The sequence below is a fragment of the Anser anser genome (assembly GCF_964211835.1).
Source record: "Anser anser genome assembly, chromosome: 3".
Classification (NCBI taxonomy): Eukaryota; Metazoa; Chordata; class Aves; order Anseriformes; family Anatidae; genus Anser; species Anser anser.
This window is the reverse complement of record NC_139722.1, coordinates 49,677,427-49,698,622: the sequence shown is the minus strand read 5'-3', so window position 1 is coordinate 49,698,622 and position 21,196 is coordinate 49,677,427. Positions and strand designations below refer to the sequence as shown.

The 21,196-nt window shown below is 34.8% G+C and overlaps 1 protein-coding gene across 14 annotated transcripts in view; it reads right to left on the bottom strand.

The window, feature by feature from the left end:
- Window positions 1-21,196, bottom strand: part of ARMC2 (armadillo repeat containing 2) — a gene marked incomplete at its 5' end in the record, with an annotated part of 67,221 nt that overhangs the window by 25,069 nt on the left and 20,956 nt on the right. For 8 of the 14 annotated variants that reach the window (XR_014582615.1, XM_083831869.1, XM_083831861.1 and 5 more), the window contains 6 exons: window positions 649-794; window positions 5,659-5,879; window positions 9,371-9,473; window positions 12,286-12,464; window positions 15,353-15,445; window positions 19,288-19,358. Coding sequence is in view for 13 of the 14 variants with exons in the window: in XM_083831869.1 (XP_083687995.1) it covers window positions 649-794; window positions 5,659-5,879; window positions 9,371-9,473; window positions 12,286-12,464; window positions 15,353-15,445; window positions 19,288-19,358 (813 nt within the window). The remainder of the gene's footprint in view (window positions 1-648; window positions 795-5,658; window positions 5,880-9,370; window positions 9,474-12,285; window positions 12,465-15,352; window positions 15,446-19,287; window positions 19,359-21,196) is intronic. The other 6 variants (XM_083831860.1, XM_083831862.1, XM_083831864.1 and 3 more) reach the window with 3 other exon arrangements.

Below are 21,196 nucleotides of genomic sequence, written 5' to 3'. Positions count from 1 at the left end.
CCCTCTGCTAAGCACATCTTGGGAAGCAGCCATTGAGCTGCCCATAAAACTGGGATTCTTTCAGTGCTTCCATCTGCACACTCAAGCCCTGATCCCACAGATTAATGTGCTTGAACAGGCTGTAACAGTTCAAAACAATGAGCGTGGATCATTGTTTTTTATTGTATTTTACAATACAGTCCCCTATATAATTTAAGATTGTGTAATTTCCTGAACTTTTTTAAATCATGGCCTAAAATAGGATTAATCCTAAATATGATTAATCATTAATTTAATCATCAATTAATTTAATCAGTTTAACTTATTCATGAATCATTTATGAAGTTCTAACGTATTTGAAATGCTACTTTAAAAATCTGAATCTGTGTGAATGGAGAGTGACACAATACAAGAAAATATTTTTACCCGGGACAACGAATCCAAGTTTGTATGGATGATATTAAAGAATTCTAGCAGTACAAGTAAAGACATTATTATCATATAAAATCATTAAAAACTAATAATTAAAAACTTTTCAAAACCAATCTAATTAAATGAAAATAAATCTTCCAATTTTAGTACCTGATCCTGCCCTCTTTGAGGTCACTTGAAGGCGTAATGCTGACTTGACTGCAAGCAGAAATTGACAGAATCGTGTTCCAAACTTACCTGAAAATCCTGACAATGTAGGTGCACACATCCTTATCGTTCATACGTTGCTCTAGCGCCACACAGAGCTCAGAGACTGCACCACTGCAAACGAGTTGGCATCTTGCCTGAGGTAAGTCAGCCAAGTTTCGCAAAGTAGCTGTCAGCTGCATATAGAATATTTAAAGAGTCATTAATCGTAGCTGTTTACTACAGAATCCATACTGTTTTGAAAGTTTCATAAGGCTCGGGTCTAATTTATAATGTCTAAGGCAGACTGAATATCCTGTTAATACGCTGCAGGTATGTACCTACCAATAAATCATAACAGGAAATGTGTAAGTAACAAAAGTGTGTATATTAAAATAAATGTTTGAAAATGAAGGATTGATACTGGTCATTGCCTGCATGTAACCTCTTCCTTTGAGGAAAACATGTTCTTTCCCACGCATGGATATGACCACAAGTTAACTGGAAATTCAGTGAAATGCTGTGGGGACAGTTAAAGTGATATGTCAAATAACATCTGATTTTATAAAAACTACATTTAAGTCTTGCAAATTAGTACTGACATCCAATACATATTTTGATAACTGTGAGTGACAAATGAAGATGAATTGATATAAAATTCAATACAATTTATTTTCTTTGATTAACAAATTTTCATCAAGGTCAAGAGAAATCTGGCATTCCATGAGTATATAAATTAAAAGCTGAAGCCCAAGTTTATTTTGGAGAAACCAAAATATTTTCATATTGTTCTATTTCAAGGAGCTTAAAGCATAAAATAATCTATCACTTGTAAATACGCACAATGAATCAGCTACTGCATATTTTGAGATTCTCTGGTTCTCTTCCTAGATAAGAGTAGTTAAATACCAAGGTCAGACAGGCAATGACACATAAGTTAACTTTTGATCTAAACCAGAAACTATAAAATTAATGTGAGATCATTTGATTTAAAGTGAATAGGGGAATTCTTCAAATTTTCCTTCTTTTAAGAGCAAAGTATTAAAATTCAGTATGGGTTTAAATGTACTTTGGTAAGGCATAAAGACTATTTGTTCAAGTTGTTTGTAACCACATAAAACTCTAGAAATGAAGTATTATATCACTGAGTTGAACTGATTGACCAGTGATTTGCAATTGATCATTTTGAAGGAAAAATCTGTCAAAGAGCAGGCTGAGTTTTTGCCTTTGAGCAGCTTTTGCTCGTAGGTCACTAAGCACTATTCTGTCCATCCTCCAACAGCTTTGCTGTCAATTTCAGCAAATTTGGCAAAAATGTACATGTCTTTAAGATACTACAACTTTTAGGAAAACTGTAGTCAGGTAGACAAAAGAAACCTCTGTGAAGAGAAAGGTATTTCTAACTAGCAATAGCTTCCTCAGTGCTCTGCTGCTGTGCAGCAGCAACCAAATGTACGCATGGCACAGAAAAGCAAGAAGGAGCTCGAGGGCTGCTAAAAGTAGCTGATGTTGAGCCAAGAGAGTTGGAAGCACTGCTGGCTCAGGCATGTAACAAAGTTCAGTGATCAATGCTTAAAGAATGCTTAGCTCCGTTCAAATACTGTAGGTCATTTATTTTTATTAGTAGCAGAGAAAATCAAGGTAATTATAAACTTTCAAAATGTGAACTCCACAAAGGCACACTGTGGCTATTTCTGTTAAGGAGGAGTTTCTGAATCTCTAGATTTGTAATACTGAAGTGAAAACCTACCTCAGGAAATTAATTAATACTAAAAATAATAATAATAATAATAAAAATCTACAGTGATTCAGACCAAGGTTGAAAGACTTTTGCAAAGCAAAAATATTAGAGGAACCCAAACACTTAGAAATAGACCCACACTGTAGGAGAGCTCTGTGCACTCTCTCAAACTAACCTGAAAAGTCTTTACAAAATATCGTAACCATCCACTTTGCTCCAGTTCTGCTGGACATCTACCAGTGGCTTTTTCTCCACCAGGACCACCATAGCAGCACTAATTCTGTGAGTTTTACTGTCTCAGCTCGCACTATCACAAACTACTTCCCTGCATTTCTTCATTTACTCACCATCTCATCTCTAGTTTCTACTGGAGTAATCCTTTTTTTGTTATTTAAATGATAAAACTTCATTTTATCACCACTCCCCAAATACAGTATTTCTTAAATCCTACAAATATCCAGAAATATTCTGTTGGAAATGGTCAGAAACCACTTGTTGTAAGAATCTCCCAGAAGTTCCCTAACCATTTCAAATCAGATAACTTCAGATTTACTGCCTATGGAACACCTTGTTTTCATAGGGTGGTATGACTTACCCAGCATACTTCCTCACTCATTTTTTTATAAGATAGAAGATAAGTTCTTTTGTTGCCTCTGTGCATTTACAAATCCTAAAACCTTTATTGATGCACATAGATTATCAAGAATTTTACTGGAAGTGACCAGTATAATACAATCTCTACATGGCTTAGAAATTACAGAAATATTTACGAAGTACAACGATAAGTGTATGTGCAAAGTTAGTGAAAATTGACTTGCATTTCCTCTAGTACTTTATCAGGGAATCTCAGAGTTCGTCATCATCAGAACTACAGAACTATCTTACAAAAAAACAGTAAAGGCTAGACAGAAACGAAACCTGTACAGAAAGATGACACTGTTAATAAAAAAAGAACAGTTAGTACATAAGTGAAATGTCAAGACTCCAAATTACAAAATAACAGAAGCCAGCCAGCCACCAGATGAATTCAAGAGCTACTCTTAATTTCTTCAAGCAGACAACATGATTCGTGGAGAAATGCCTAACAGCTGGCTCTAGCAATTTCCACCACCCCTAATCCTTATGTTGCCATGTGAAAGATCAAATTCACAAAACCAGAAAATTAACAGCAGATAATTGCTATTTTTAAAGGGGAAGACATTTAAGTGCTTTTCAATTAAGGAATATGGAGTACTTGTTAAGTCTTGCCAGTGAAACTTTAAATGCCTTCATTTTTGAATAAGCGTTCTTGTAATTCATAGAAATATGATCAGAATACTAGATGCAGTAACATAAAGCGAGTCAAAGACTACCTTGATTTCATGTCCTCTGTTAAGAAAAAATGCATATTATTACAAACATTTTTATCCTTGTATTGTGAAACTTCTGCATAACATATTTTGTTAATAATGAAGACATCAGAGGGAAAGTTTATTTCAACAAAATACAACCTGGCAAGATTATGTATAACACTGCCATCTGGTGATTGTGCAATTATACAGTTAAAAAATGAAGGGTCAGTTCCACTTAACTGAGACACTTGAGTTATCAGGATTTAGAGCCAGCAGAGCCTCCCTCAGAGATCACTGTGGATACTTAAGGTGTTTTTCTCTTCCAGTGTAATTTGCCCTCTATTCTTGAAAACTTGTATTTATTCATTTTTTCTGTACATCACTGCATATTTAATCTTTTGCTACAAGCTTAAGTATGGCACAAAAACTTTCTGTATTCTGAAGATGTGAATTTTTAAGGAAATGGTATTTGATACTATATCCCTGAAGACAGACGTAGTCCTGTATTTGTTTATGATGACTGAACAGTTAACTTACAAAGAAGAGATGGTTCACATTAATGTAGATTTGTTAAAGGAAATGGCATGAAAAAGTCACCCAGCAATTGCACAGCAGCAGGAATCACTACATTTTAGTGTCCGTGCTAGAGAAGAAATACAAACAAGTGAAACAGTGACCTTAGTGAGACAGTTGTCAGTACTGACTTTCCAAAAAATCACTGAGGCCTTCCTAGAAACTAGGAACTTCCTAGAAACTAGGAACTAGCTAGTGTATCCAAACTGTACAAAAGACACCTTTTGCTACACTTCCAATCATGCTGAAAGACAGCATAGATTATAATGACCAAAACAAAAATGTAAAATATTACAGCTTCCTTTCATATATTTGCAAATTAATCACTTTAATTCAAACCCAAATTTCTCCACACACAAATAATGGAAGAAAAGGCATTCCTGCAAAGTTGCAGGGAAGTTCAGACAGCAGGTCAAACAGCTGAATATACTCTGATTCATTTGTTTTATTAGTTTGCCATTTGCAAACTCTCCCAGGCTATGTTTGTGTAAGATTATACACACTGTTCTGGAGAGACATACCTCACAGCTCCACTAAAATAAACAAAAATCAGTAAGAGCAACATGATGATGTAAGCTATTTGTTTTCACATAGAATTTCAAGTATCAAATCCCTTGTTTGTAAATTAGTAGAGAAATCTGCCATTTAGTATAATCGCTGCTTCAGAAAAACCATCCAATTCATTTTCTTGTGAAGAGCCCAGAAGCTTACAATTACACTGATTAATCTTTACATCAATAATTGACAAATCTACTCGGCAAATCCTCAACAAATACAAAACACCACAACCTATGCATAACTTAAGATGTACTTACACACCCATTTTGTTCTGAAGCACTATGGTTTAAACAGTTTTAGGGCAAAAGACTACTTTTTATAGCCATCACTCACCAAGGTGAAAAAGTTTTGAGCCTGCTGCCTTCAAAAAGCTACTCTACTATTGTTTTTTATACTGTTGCCCCTTTCCTTAAATAATATTTCTTCAAAAAGCACTTTGTCAAATTAATGTAGATATATTTTCCAATGCATTTTTTTAAACATGCCTTTTGCAGTGCTGGTTTATATTTATTATTGCAGTTTACAGAATTTAGACAAGGAACACATTTTTTCCTATTTATTATAAGATCCAGAACACTATAAGCACCATAAAATAATAACCAGAAATTCATTTTATTAGGTACCTAAGAATATTCCTATTAACTTCAGAATTTATGAAGCCTTTAAAATTAACTTCTAATAATACCTACAGTAATTAAATTTTGGTCCTGAACAACTTCATATAAACTTTGTAAAAAGAACTCTATTCAAATATAGGGACAACTCACGGTGGCACACAGGCGTAGCTCATCTCTTCTAATTATATTTTTTAATTTCCCCTTGAAGTGTTTACTTTTAGAAATAAAAGCAAATGCTAACCTGGACTAATAGGTGGCCCAAGTTGGAGAAATATGCGTCATTTTCTTTTATGTTATTAATCTGCTTCATTAATTGCAGCAACATTTCAACAGCTCCTTTGCTGACCATTTCATTAAGGAGTACTGCATTTCCAGACATGAATTTTATAGCTCCCATGCAATACAGGAGAGCTTCATTGTTTTTTTGTAGATCTTCAGTTGTCAGGACCTCCAATAAACAATCTAAAATGAAAATCATTATTCAGAAAGCCTCATATTAACATTTTCTATTTGATATAGTTCAGTCACTGGAGAGATTAACATATAAAGAAACAACAAACAACCACCTCTAACTGAATTCTTTATAGTACTTTTCTATCAAATGAACTAGAAAAAAAGGGTATTTGGATCAAAACCAAGGAATAATAATTGATGGATAACAGAATGGGCCTGACTTTCGTTTTGTCAGGCTTCAGGTACCTGTTGTAAACACACAGTAGTAATCATTAAAATCTTCAAGATTTGCAAAACTGCCTATGCCTGGAATTTTGTGTATTAGACTTGAGACGTTAAAAGGGTTTTATTCTTACTGATTGCTGAAGACTTAAAATCTCTTAAATGGATCACTAAAAAGCACAGATGCGTAGTTCACATCTCACATTTGAAGTCTATCTGTAGCCTTTTTAGCTTCACTTTTTATGTAGATAAAGTTACTCTAACACTTTTGCTTTATGCCATCCCTGTCAGATATCTGAAATGTTAAAATTAACACTTGTTAAGACAAGCCTAGCATATCTTTTCAAACTGAGACACTCTGGATTTGGTGGGTATATTTTAAATAAGTAATTCTGGCCAACATTATACTTTTGAATTTCTAGTAACTGGTTGAAATTTACATTTACTTCTGCTTCCATGTTTCATCCAGCTGAATAAAAACATTTTCTCATCTAATTTAAGTTAAGAGATTTCAAAAGTTTTTTGTCTGTTTTGGTAATAGGGGGGCTGCAGAGGTGGCTTCTGTGGGAAGAGCCCAGGGGCTGCCCCATGTATAAGGTAAGAGCCAGCTCCAGCCAGCTTGAACTGGTACCCACTGCTGACTAGAGAGAGCTAAGCCAACTGGCAATGTTGGTTGCTCCTCTGTGATAAGATATTTAAGAAAGGAAAAAACTGCTGCACAGCAGCTGGGAGAAGGAATGAACAAGTGTGAGAGAAGCAGCCCTGCAGCCCCCCAGGTGAGTGCAGCAGGAGGGCAGGAGGTGCTCCAGGCAGGCAGCAGCAGTTCCCCTGCGGCCTGTGCAGGGAGAGGCCCCTGGTGGAGCAGGCTGTCCCCCTGCAGCCCATGGGTCCCACACGGAGCAGATCTCCACGCTGCAGCCCGTGGAGGAGCCCCCGGTGGAGCAGGTGGAGGTGGCCTGGAGGAGGCTGCGGCCCATGGAGAGCCCCCGCAGGAGCAGGCCCCGGGCCGGAGCTGCAGCCCGTGGAGAGGAGCCCACGCAGGAGCAGGGGGTCTGGGGGGACCCGTGCTGGAGCAGTTTGCTCCTGGGGGATGGACCCCGCGGTACGGAGCCGTGTGGGAGCAGTTCTTGGAGAGCTGCTGCCTGTGGGCAGCCCACCCAGGGCACAGAGTGACCGTGAAGGAGCGGCGGAGACGAAGCATTAGGGACTGAATGCAGCTCCCATTCTCCTGTGCCACTTGGGGGCAGGAGGTAGAAAAGGGGGGATGGAGGGAAAGGTGGTTTTGGTTTGCTCTAATTTTCTCTCTGCTCTACTCTGTTATTAGCAATAGGCAATAAATTACATTATTTTCCCCTACACTGAGTCTGTTTGGCCATAACAGAAACTGGGAAGTGATCTCTCTGTCCTTATTTCAACCGAAGAGCATTTTTTCATCATATTTTCTCCCCCTGTTCTTTTGAGCAGGTGCAGTGGAGCTTAGCTAGCCATCAGTGTGAAACCACCACTGTCTCACCTCAAACTGAGACTTTTTCCATGTATAAGGATGGAAGTACACCCTCCCAGCTCTTTCCCAGGCTCTCACCCCTTCCAACTGCCTAGTGGTCAGCTAAATCACTTCGCTTGTGGCAATGTGAGAAATCAGCTTCAGATCACTGCTCTACTCAGTGTCAAATGTGGTCTTAAACAGTCATTGTCTACTTTGGGATTAACAGTTAATTTATTTCTTCTACTGGAGATGCTCCACTGCACATAAATAGTTTGCACAGCCAGAGGAAGAAAAAGAAATTGAATCTATAACCCAGTGATAGAAACAGAAATCTGAGTGATTACAAGTATGACAAGGTTGAAGTCTTCAGCCTAGAGAAGGTGGGTCCAAAACATAAGGAAAAAAACCAAACAACAACAGGAACTATCAAAAACATTCTTTCCTTCTCTAGTTTTTAAAATACAGGGAAAGAAAAGCAAGAGAAAGAAAAGTGAGTGAAGATGGAAGTGAGATCAAAAAATACCCCAAAAACCAATGCTTACACAAGCACAGACAGCCAACTTGCCCAGACTTTTTATGATTCTTATCTCTACAAAACTGTAGTTTTCAGTATCCAAAATCTGTTGAGTGATCTCAGTTGTTCTCTTTTCTCTGAGTCCTTTCCTGTTGATCTTAATGCTGGAAAGGCTTATCTGGTCTTCACTCCTGCCAACACTCACATACTACGCTTTAAGACCATGAGTGCTGTCATGTCTTTAAATAGGTCTAAACTTACACTTTAACTTATTGCAAACGTTTATTTCATGTGCATATCTAGGCCTACCTTAATAAAACATAATAAAGTTTTAACTAAAGGAATGATCATCAAATGATATTGACTACATTTCATACACTCTTTTATTTTCATATTTCTCATATTTGCAAAGATTGTGTGGATTCAAAAAAAAAAACGCAAACAGTTACAATCAGGAAACAGAGCAGTTGCTGACAATTCTCTGAAACTGTTGGCTCAATGTGCAGCAGCAACTAAAAAAGCCAATGATTGTTCTCAGTATCCTTCTTGATGGTGGCCAATGACACAGACAGCATTATCTCACTTCTATAAGACTTTGGTGCAGACACACCTTGATTTCTATTGGTATTTTTGTTCTGTCTATCTCAGAAGGATCTACTGGAGCTAGAGACCGTACAGAGAAGGGCTACTAAAACAACTGAGAGAATGATGCAATATCCTTTCAAAAGAAAGCTAAAAGGCTGGGATGCCTCAGTCTGAATTGGAGAAAGATGTGATATGACAGAGGTTTACAAAATCACAAAGCTGGAAGGTAAGCTGAGTGCAGAAACCCAAATCCTGCAATACTATAATAAGGAGGTTTCAAACAGCAGACAGAGAACTTCTAGAACTTGTTGCTCTGTAAGACTGTAGAGACAGACAGAATCAGAAAGTTCAAAAAGGAATTGGCCAAATTAATGGACAAATGATCCATAAACGAAAAAGGATTAGACAGGGGTATACCATCTAATGTCCCTAATAGAAAGAAACAATTGTGAATACTGGGGTAGTACAGGGGAAACTGACCACAGAAAACAGCTAGGTTTCCATGTTCCCCTAAATAACATCATCTATAGTCATGGGCAAACACAGAACGCTGGACTAGAAGAAACTTAGTTTCATGCTGTAAGCAAGTTTTAGTGCATATCTAACACTAACTCTGAGAATGTTTTTTGAAAGATGATCAATCTAACTATTGAACTCTAACATCTAAGCTATATATAATAAGAGAATACATACCCAATAATTTATCATTTTGAATGATATAATCATTTTTTTCATTCTTGCAAATTTTAAATGCAAGCTTGCAGACATTGAGAAGATTTTTTCCATCCACTTTCATCTGTGAAGAAAAAGACACAAGATTCACAACTAAAATCTACGTACAAAAATACATCATAACATTTTATAAGTTCAGACATCATGACAAATTTGTGTTCCCAAAGTAAAACTCTTAAATTCCAGCTAAAACCCTGACAGGATACTGAGTCAAACTGTAAAGTCTGCAGAATTAAAGGACATTGAAACCTAGCTAGCTTAAGCTCTCTCTAGCAAACTGTGCTGGCTGACTTTGAAATAACAGATGATATACACCTTTTTATGTATTTTCTGCAGGTAGTATATGACTGCATATCTTTTTTCTCTAATTCACTCTTACAAAGAAATTTTGTACAGGATTCACTGGTTCAGCATCTATGGCCACACAACAAAGATATCTAGTACAACAATATATTTCATAATGAAAGTTATTCACAGATGTTCAAAAATAATATCTTACAATGTACTAAAGGTCACTGAGAGAAAGGAAAATATGTGTTAAAAATTCTGATGACAAGTCTCTCCCTTTCCTCTGCATTTGAAGTGCAACTTCTTCTCCTGTTCATGATTTTTAAGTTTCCATGGAAAAATGTCTGTAATGGAACTTTTATTTTCTTAATAAGTACCATATAATGTCTACGTGGTATATGAATATATAATTATATCTTCTGATTAAAATAGCATAAACCACTTTAAAGAAGAACCCTTCCACACACTAATTATTAAAATGTCTACAACACAATGCCATGTGGTATCATTTCACCAGTCATATAGTCTATATATACTTAATAGAAGCTGAACCAGTAGGTTTGAAAGCAACAAATTAACTGACAGTTTTAACTGGCAGTATTAGGGAAAACATTCTTTTATTGTGTTAGATCAGAACACGCAAGAACATTTTGCCTAAATTCAATTCTTAAAAATTCTCAGCTCACGAATTCTTTAAAATTCTTTCAAATGTACTCATTCCAAAGGTAAACAACATGCCTGAAATCATGAAGATTCTTCAATATAAGTCCTTGGAAAAAAGACACCACCAGATTCTTTCATAAAATCAGTCTGGAATAATCAAATAAATGCAGGCTGCTACTAAGGGAGAAAAAGCATCTACAAGGGACGAAAGAGGAACAATTTCTATGGGAACGGGTATGCTCAAGCAAGGTCACATTACTCAGGAATGCATACAACCTATGTCAAAGCTAAGCACAGATTTTTGCTAGGGTTTTTTTCATCATTATAAACTTTTAATCTATTGAATACAGACATAAAATATAACATGACTGAGATTTCCATGTAGAATATTGATGCTAAAACTGAATAATAGTTTTAGCTTCCTGCTTCTTGTAGAAACACAACCATTCTATAAATCATGAATCTAAGAAGAAAAAAAAAAAGAGTCTTAAACAGAATGGCATACTGCATAAAGATACATTACTATCAAGTTTCTCAAGTACAGCTACACTAATGTAATTACTGGGATGTGGAACTCTCCTTAGATCATGGCAACAGGTGACTCACCTAACCACGAATGAAAAATGGATAAACCCTTTAGAAGCACAAATCTGCTGTGTCATGCTTGAATCAGACAAGACTTGTCACCACACTGACATTGCCAGCAACAAAAATGATGAATTAAAAAAATCACTTTTCAAATCACAGATACACATAGATGCATTTCTATAAAATTGACCACTTGTCTACTTCAAATTCTACTAATAACTCAGTCTTACTTTATATTAAGTCTGATTTTACACCTTAGTTTTAGTGTAAATTAAGGTTATTTATTTAATTCTTAATACATGCATCTTTAAGAAGTCAGTTGACTGTACTTTTGGAGGTATCCTTTTCTTTCCATTTTTTAATAAAGATTGTGAGTTCTGTCTTAAACACCTTATTTTAAGGCATCCAGAACTATCTCACAATCAATCTATGCCTCCAATGTCGATCTCTAAAGACTACCTTAGACATCTCATGCTACAGTGTACAGCTCCTTCCCATTGACTTCAGAGAAACAGCTTATTTCCCTTCTTTTCAAAAACATCTGAAGAAAGTTAGCATGTCCCTTCTTTAGTCTCCTCTTGGTCAAACAAACTTAATTCTCTCTCTCGGATGGTGCTTTTTGACCTCTGACTATTCAAGACACATAGTTGCAGGCTTCCATTCGTTACATTCTTTCAGTGACTTGACTTCTCTTTGGATATAATTTTCCAGCTTATGTTCATGTCCCCTAAATATCAGTTTCATTTAGACCATGTTTCCCTTGCTTGCTTATACAAATATCTAATGAGGTGATACCAAAAGCCTCAGAAGTGTAATTCAACATTAAGTCTGCCACTAACATTATCTGACCTTCTAAAACTTAACTATTTCTTTGTCTACTCTAGCTTTCCCAAAGAAAGAGGTAATTATACTTTTGTTTAAAAAAAAAAAAGTTTTTGGTATTTTTAGATAAATGTGTTTAATAAGGTCAAGATATTTTTTAAAAATAAGTTCCATCTCCACACCTAACTTTAATTGTTATTTTGTTAAAATCCTGGCATGTGTATCCCAGCTTAGGACACTATCTTTTTCCATGCCTAAGCAATATATGAGACACCATATACCAACTATGGTATTGTGCCCCTTCCCCAGATGCAATCTCCTTGCAAAAAATAGGCTCCAATAAGTGCCAGTCTGGATAAATGGAAGACTAATATTTGTATGGCAAGAAACTGTGATTAATGAACCGCTAGTTTAGAAATATTTTAGAGTGATGAAACGCAAAGTTAAATACAAGTTGTAATTCGCAATTTTAAACTTCCTTCACATTCTATCAAACAGCATTTTAAAACACTTACAGAGAGAATAATCTTTGCCAGCTTCAGGCAAAGTGGATCTGAATCAATGTCTACAAGTTTATATAACGTCTTCAGAAGCACACTTCTTCTTTTAAATCTTTTCCCAAACAGATCTCCTTCATTCAAGGCTTGATAGAGGTTGGTGCAAGCCAGACAAAGATTTTCTACATTGTCTTCTACTTGAAGGGGGTAGAGTAAGGGAGAGAAAAATAAAAAATAATTAGTGGCATTTTTTCCAGAGCATCTCAATAGACATAAACACAAGAGAACAAAATAAAGATGGGTTGCACAACAACAAAAATAAGGCGGCCAATAAATCTCTCAAGATGATAATGCAATCCTCAGAAAAAGATTTATGTTTGTCTTTCAAAAAGAAGAGAATCAAGCCAAGCAATCACAGAGCCAAAATAATACCTAAACCTAAAATGAAACTCATCTTTAATGCTAATAATCAGATTGACCAAAAGTCCACCAGGAAACTATTAATCTGCAGGCCTTCTTTACAGAGCCCTACCAAATATTACATGAGAATGAGAGACAGTTAAGGAATATTTTTCTGTCAATAACAGAACTAATACAATAGTCAATAACTAACCTAATATATCAAGTGCTGCTGGGATTAAGATAACAAATGAATAACAAATGAATGTAAAAACTTACTAGAAATCTCCAATGTATAGTAGAGGTCCAAGATGCATTTGAGTGGGCAGTTGTGCTACATACGAGGTAATCTATCTCCTAATCTGAGTCCCTCAAATATTATTTAAAAAATACAAAAATAAAACTGTAGTAGAATTGTTAAAAAAAATGCATCTCTACACAGAGGAATCGAACACCTGGTTACTTTAGAGGGAAAGCAAAAAGATTGGCCTATTTTTAAAAATCTTTTTTTTCTTTGTAATCCTTATTCTTATATTTGCTTCTATTTGTAAGGTGACACTTATAAGGCACAGTATAAACCCACTTAAACTGCCTGTATAAACTCCACGTTTACTGAGGCTGTACTTCAGAGCAGAACTAGAGTCATATTCAAGGAGACAAAGCAGTTGGCACAAAAATGTGTAAGGAGATGGAACCATGAGGAGAAAGATTATATCTAAGGGCCCAAAGGTGTAGGCAGATTCAAGGATCCACCTCTAATGCTGTGTACCTGGAGGCTCTCAATTTACAATCATCATGCTCAAGGAGCAGCAATGACCAGTCCATATCCACTCCCATCACGACAGAAAATGCAACAAAATTTACCACAATTCTAAACCCTCCGCTTCAGTACGCAGTGACACAGGAGAGGCAAAGAACCAAAACTGAAAGGTCTCTGCTCCATTTCATCAAAATTAAAAACAACAAAAATTATTCATCATGCATCCTGTAGCACATTTTTGAAGGTTATCTTCCCTCGAGTACTGGAAGGTAACAAAATAAAGTATTTGCTCCTATAGAAAAAGAGACTTTTGGGTTATATGTATATATTTTCTTCAAGTAACATCTCAAATCACATTATATTCTTAAGATTTTAAAGTAATAATTAAGTTTGATGTTAAACTTCAGCTTTGTTTTTGAATAAAAAGTTTTGTACAAAGTTTTTAGAGGGAAAAGGGGCAGGAAAAGTTTCCCTATTAATATAGCAACATGTAAAACTAAATGTGACCTAAATGCATGTGCAGGGAATTACCTGAAAGGTATGAAGCAAGTAGCTGCAAACAAAGTTAAAATATACTGAATTACCAATAGATCCACTCAAAACATTAAAATTATGGAATTCTAATACTTATTTTGATAGAAAAAAAATCAGTTGTGCATTTAACAACCTAAATAAATCAATATAACTTGCATCTGCAGGAGGTAATGCAATTTAGTTACAATGTTTGTGAATATTCAAGAAACAGAAAAACTCTTAAGCTTTACGAGTTTCATAGTACTATATTCAATCAACTGATATGAAAGTTCCATTAGATAATTTCATCTACTATTAGAAAAACTAAGTCATAATCAAGTGGGGAAAAAAGGTTTTTTTTTGTTTTGTTTTTGTTTTAAACACAGACAAATGCAAACTAAGCCAAATGAAATGGAGACTGAAGAAAAGGGGCCTGAAAATTATTTTCCTTAGTTCCAGTCATATCAAGGGAATGACATAATTAGATTTTAACTCTAAATAATATTTTGCTTGCCTATAAAGAACATGTCACTATGAAAAAGGTTAATTCAGTGGCTGATAATTGACAATCTCAGCATTAAGCAAGGAAAAGGTGAAGTTGCACAACTGTTTTCAAATTTTCTGACCACTGTTTTTTCTACACATCAGTTACAGATGTGGGAATGAGAATCTTGCCTTTTTAAAATAATGGTACATTCTGGGAATCACTCAGCATTGTACAGGTGTTCCATGCTCATCTACCTTTTCAAAATTATGCAAAAGAAAAATATAATTTTAATCTGTAGCATGCTATAACAAACTCTGCAAAAGATCCTGTAAAATTGAATCGATCCCCTAATTTGACACTCACTTTAATCTGCTTGTAAAAAAAAAACCCTGCTTTCTATATTCCCACCATTCAAATAAATATAATGTTTATACAGGGAAGCTAAACAACCTTTTTAATGAAACTAAAATGGATTTCAGGGTTCAATCTTTCAAGCCATACTTAATTCACTCAATTTTGCTTCAATATTCTGGGTCATTACATGCTTTTCTGACACATCTAACACTTTAAGCATACAGGGAAATTTTCATTAAAATTTCCTCACTTCTCTAAACTTAGTTTAGACCTTCAGTACAGCCTATGCTCTTACAACAGTGAATCTCTGAAGTACTTTATTCTTAAAATTATTACCTCTTCACTGACTGCTAAGCTGGCAGAGCTATGACCTCTAAGATAAGCTATTTTAATCAGACAAGGACTCTAAACAAGTGTTTTTTATTTTACACTGCTAAGTCACTGAACATATGAAAGCATAAAAGACTATATAGTCCAACTACATTTATTCTTCTGTAGTAAATACAAATGAGTCCCATGTCTCCTGTAGGAAGCAGAACAGAAAACACATTCTCAAGAACAGTGTTACCCACTGCTTTTCAGTTCTTGTAGAATTGGTAGAACTTTCATATGCCAAAAGATTTTTTCCTCTTCTGATTCATTTATTCTTGTGTCATCCTCTAAGCCTTCAAAACACATTCAAAACAAAAGCACATATTCAGTGAACGTTTCAACTTCTACACAAATAAATCATTACAAACACTTTATTCATCAATCAGGAAAAAAAAGTCTTATTTTTCTATACCCTGGGTTATTTTACCCAGTTCAAGATTTTGTTTCTGTTTACACTTTCTCAAAAAAAAGTTTCCAGCAAAACAATATGGATAAATGTTTTGATATGTCAAGACGCAGTGTAAATCCAGATTTGTTTCTGTTTGCTGACATTAATGTTTCATTTGATTGCTGAATTGGAAGGTAATGACTACATTTACATCAACATGTCCTACAGTCTTTCAGCTCTGCATCCGTATGACAGCTTATTCTGTGTTAAAAACATCCATACTACAGACAATCCTCCATGGCTAAAAATTTTATCTAGTACACATGCACAATATTACACTAAGCTTGATTAACTGACACTTTATTCTCAACCAAGAAGTAAGGGAAAAAGTCTTACTAGTTATTACATCCTGTTAGTAATTCTAACCACTTCAAGCAATCAGGTTTTGAAAACTTCCTGATTAAATTCACATAAAATGCAAACTTATCTCTATTCTTTGTTACATGTTAGACAGTTTCTTATGCAGCATTTTGGGAGATAAATAGGAAAGTGCAGATATCAGAAAGATGTATTGCTTCCAATAAACATGTCAGAAAGTTTGAAGTCAACAATTCCTAGCTCTCTTGGCCACCCTCAACCAATTTCCTACAAAGTGAATGAGAAAGCTACTGTTCATTGTCAGAAACCTTATCCACTTCAAAAACAGAAGTTTCAAGAAAAAAAATGTTTTTTATAGTTTCTTTTGGAAAGGAAATATAAAACATATCTATCAGCAAACAGAAAGTTAAAAATTGGTAGACCAAAAAAAATCAGTGGTCTGAAATTCTTCTGCAAGCAAAACTGAGAGCTTGGATCTCTTCTCAGACTGGACAAGGCTGTTGGTGAAAATGGGTTTCTGTAAAAAAAATAGATTCCAGTACTGACTTTCATATGAATTCAGTATCACTGAGAATTATTCCAATCTGATGTACATCCTTTTCACATTCACCTGGCACTATGTGAAGCGACAAAATTCTGGTCTTGACCATTGGCCCACTACTCCTGGAGAGCCAGAGTTTCTGTTCAACTTGAGTTTGGCAGGAGCTAACAACTGCTAAAAGGTGCAGGCAGTCATATTTCTGGAGTTCAAGATCAGGTTAATCTCCTTATCTTGATAGCAAACAAAGTTGTTGTTATAATGTTGAGGTTTGGTTGTGGGTTTTTTTAGTTTTTATGGGGTTTCAACTTTTTTTTTTTTTTAATAGGGAAGTAAGCCACACAACTCCACTAAATAACAAGAACAAAGCCATATATACTTTTAAGTGACAGATTTGTCAGAAAGTATCTCCTACTCTTTGTTACTAAGTCTTGCATTTAAATTACAATGTAAATTCTTAGCCAGTTCAAACATAACAATAAATCTAAAACAGAATACTTAGAGGTTTGCATTCTGAGGACAGTGTCTCAGACCTCAAAAAATGAATGTGCTGAGCTTTACTTGAAAGAGTGAAACAATTTAAAACTGTTTTAAAGGGTTTTTCTTTAAAAAAAAAAATCCAGAGATTTAAAAAACAAACTCTTTTTTCGTACATCCATATTGACTGTCTGTATCCTTTACACAGAGTAAAGCTATCAATAATATATGTTAGAATAGATCATGCAAAAAAAACCAAAAAACTGCTGTTTCATAAATATATATTGTTGGTATGTGCATATATACATATTAGTGTAAGTACATATTATTAGGTAACAGAATTATTATTTTTACTTATTTTGCAGACCTTTTATTAAATTTTCCAGATCAAATGAACTCATAGTCTTAGATCTGAGGAGTAGTTTAACAAAAACACTGCAGCATTTGCAGTGAAAATTCTGTTCTGGAAAGGTAAGAGCATGGCTGAAGTGAGAACATTGGAATAGCTTCCACTTACCTTGCCTGCCACAAAACCCACATATTTACTTAATTGTCCCTTTTCTTTCTAACTGACAGCTTCTTCTTGTAAATGCTAAGATGGGATCAACTTCCTAATCATGCACATGCTTAACTTCATGAAGCAATAAATAGAAAAGTTCGTGTATGTATTTGCAGATAACGGCCAGATGTCTTACCAGAAAAAACAAATAATTAACAAAGCCATTTAATTTTTAGTTCAGAACAAAAAGAACTGAAGTTTTGTGCCACTCTGCTGCAATTGTCTCATATCCATCAGAAAAGATAAGAACCTAGAAGTTGTATCATGGCATATTTTTTTTAATGAGGTATGTCTTGTAACTACCAAAAAAAAAAAAAAGGTTAATACTACAATTAGTGAACAATATTAATTCTAGCGACAAGAATGAGCAGTAGATATGTGATTATAAAGAGAAGCAACATTAATAAGTTATAAACTTGCAGGACTCACAGTCCTGGGAGATTTTTAAGGTGCAGATGAAAAGTTACGGTACTAGTTGTCGTTGAAATATTGCAGAAACAGTCCTGAACCTTCTAACTGAGCAAATCATAATTCAATAGGAAAAATACTCAAGCAAGAGAGTTTAGCAAACTGAAGTTTGTTGTCTCAGTTTTTCACAGGTCTTAACCACAGCTTTGCATTCTGGTAAAAAAAAAAAAATCACTAATCAGCCTACATTTATTGGTTGCTGTTTTTAGCATGTAAATACAAGAGCCTTAGCAACACTGAGCTTTCAAAAGCTGTGTGCTGCCTGACTTACTGTGTTTAGCCTTTTCGTGGAATACTTAGTGGCTACAACTATACCAATATTAAAACAGTCTACCTCCTCTCTAAAATGTGAAAGTACAAACAGAAATCTGAAAATAGAAATAATCTGAGAATGAACACTACCTCTGGTTTACAGAAGTTTTTGAGAATTCCTACAGCTATCCCACTATTTATTCTGGGGTTAAGGATGAAGTACACATGAACTAAGAAAGCTATATGATGTTAAAAAAAAGTAGATATAAAAAGACATAATCATAACACACATGATTTTTCTCCAATAAAATAGTAGAAATAAATTAAAAGGTTTGTAAATGGAGAAGATACAGCCCCACAGAATAACAACTCCCATGATATATTAAGTATTCCCAGTTCCTCTAAGTAAATGAAAGCAGAGCACATCACAGCTTTTGTCAAAACAATCCAGAATCACAAAACTGCTTAGTTCTAGTGAAACAGTAATAAAAAAATAACAGCAAAGTAGAAAACTTCCAAGTTTGCATACGAGACTCTGAAATATGCTCTTGCTATGTATGAACCATGCCAGTTCTCAGAAAATATTATTTAAAATTTGTTATGTAAAAATTAGCAAAATGCAGCCCTACAGGGGAATCTAGAATCTGTATCTTCAGCTAATATAGCCTGAGATAGCCTTATTAGTTTCAGTGCAACTATGCAAGCTTACAAAAAGCAATGGACATTGAAGTGTTAATGGATCGGCAAATTTTTAAGACTACATATGAGAAAACCAAGAGAGAAAATATCAACAGATTTTAGAGTGAATATCTCTTCAATATTGTTCCTGTATACCAATACTAAAAATATAATGCATTTAGAAAAACAAAAATACAGTGAAAAAAAAGATCTTCAAATCGCAAAAATTTAGATTATATCTATTTGAATGTATTTCACATCTGCAAATGTAAGAATAGATTACACACACACACACATATATATATAAAATCAAAAATACACAAAAAATATAACAATAATAATAATAAAAAAACACTCCAGTTTTTCGACTGGAGATCGAAATGCTTTATATAAGTACCTGCTAGTCGTCTCTTCCACCCTGCACTTCTTGGCCACAATGAACCTACACCAGGCTTTCTCATCTGGTCACTAAAAGATACAATATACACACATAGAAAGTATAACAGAATACAATGCTCAAAATGCCTCCTTCTTCACATATACTCAATACAAGATACATGTATTAATAACTAATTGGAAAACATAAACTACTTTTACTAATTTGTTAGTTTATTTGCTCATTAAAATGACACGTTAAGTACAACTTTCTTCAGAATGTATTACAGAAAGCTCTTTCAGAAATACTGACATATTTACACCACAAGAGGTCACCCTAATGGAATACAAACTAACGTATTTCCACTTGTACAGTAAGACTGGAAGCTGAACCAAACTAAACTCAAAATGATCCAGTTTTTATCACCATGAATATAAAATTTACTACTTTAAAACCGTAGGTTTATTCATGCACAAGGACAACTTTTTCTTATGATAGAATTAACACTTCTAAAAGATTTAATGAGAAGAATTTTCAAAGAAACAAACCTTGATAAACTTTAATGTAAGTATTAGAATTTTCAGATCTGCACGAACTATTTCTAACTGCATAATGTAGACTAGTTTTGTTAGTAAAAGAAACACATTACGTTGTCATTTTTTGTAAAGCAATGCCTTAATTCTTGTTGATTATATTATTACATTTTTTTGGCCAAAGGAAATTGCTACATACATCTGTGATAAATGTATTGTTTGCATGTCTATACACCCAAGCAGCGTTGATCTACACGTATATAACACAGACTCTCTTTATTATTAAAACAGGACTCTTTCCTCCCTTAAATTCTGTACTGAAGACAAAGGTCTTCATCTATATTTTCTATTCTCAATACATGCTTAATTTAACACTTCTTATTCCATTTACAGTTCATGTAGCAATACAACCTAATCTCCTAAATTTCCTTCTATGGCTAACAGTAGTGTGTTAGCAATGTTATTTCATTTTTTTTAACCTGTTAATTTAGTTGCTATAAAGCTTAAAGCTAAACTGTTTTTTAAGTGGTTTGCTGGATTGGCGCCTAAATCCTGTCTGCCAGTCCAGACAGAGATGTAAGTCATCCTATCAACAGATGGAGACAGAATAAAACACAAAGCTCTTGTAAGATCACTTCCCTATAAAAGGGACTGGAAAGCTGACTGTGATCAGTCAAAAATTTCCCAAGCAATCACATTACACAGGAACACTTGCTTTATTATGGCTAACAGTGAATCATGCTTTCCTTTACAGCATGAGGATTTAAGTGCTCTAAAATCCAAACGCTTATACAAACTGTCTTGAAATTACTGAAGCTCATACACAGCATTTCCTAGTCATCTAGGGAAGAAATGACTTTAAAAAAAAAAGATAAGTGCTAACATCCCTAAAACAGACCAACATTTGTATATGCAAAGCCAAGAAAGAAGGTTCTATAGTACACATTAAATACAGTTTAGTGTTTTAACACAAATTAATACTTGATTTCATTCATGTGAATAAGTTGTCCTACAAACTCCTGAAGTTTCAGAAATAATTCTGTAAGGTTTTGTCATCCCTGAAATCAAGACTATAACCTCTGGAAAGGACACTGAATAAGCAAGAGAATAACTACTTCAGTCACCTAATACTAATCCAGCTATATTCAGAAATCAGTATCCTAAAACTTACGTGTAGGCATAACGACACTATGGCTACCTATATAGGCATGACTGCCTATATGAATATAGATGTTTGAGCTTGCTCTTCTCAGAAAAAGAGTTACCTAACTACATCCTGTCGATGTCTCTTCCTCTAAAACATTAATCCATAAGAAGAATCGAAGAAACTTAAATAGAGACAATCCTACAAGTTCTGTAGAATACAAAACCAGCTGAATAGAAGAGACCCTGAAGCA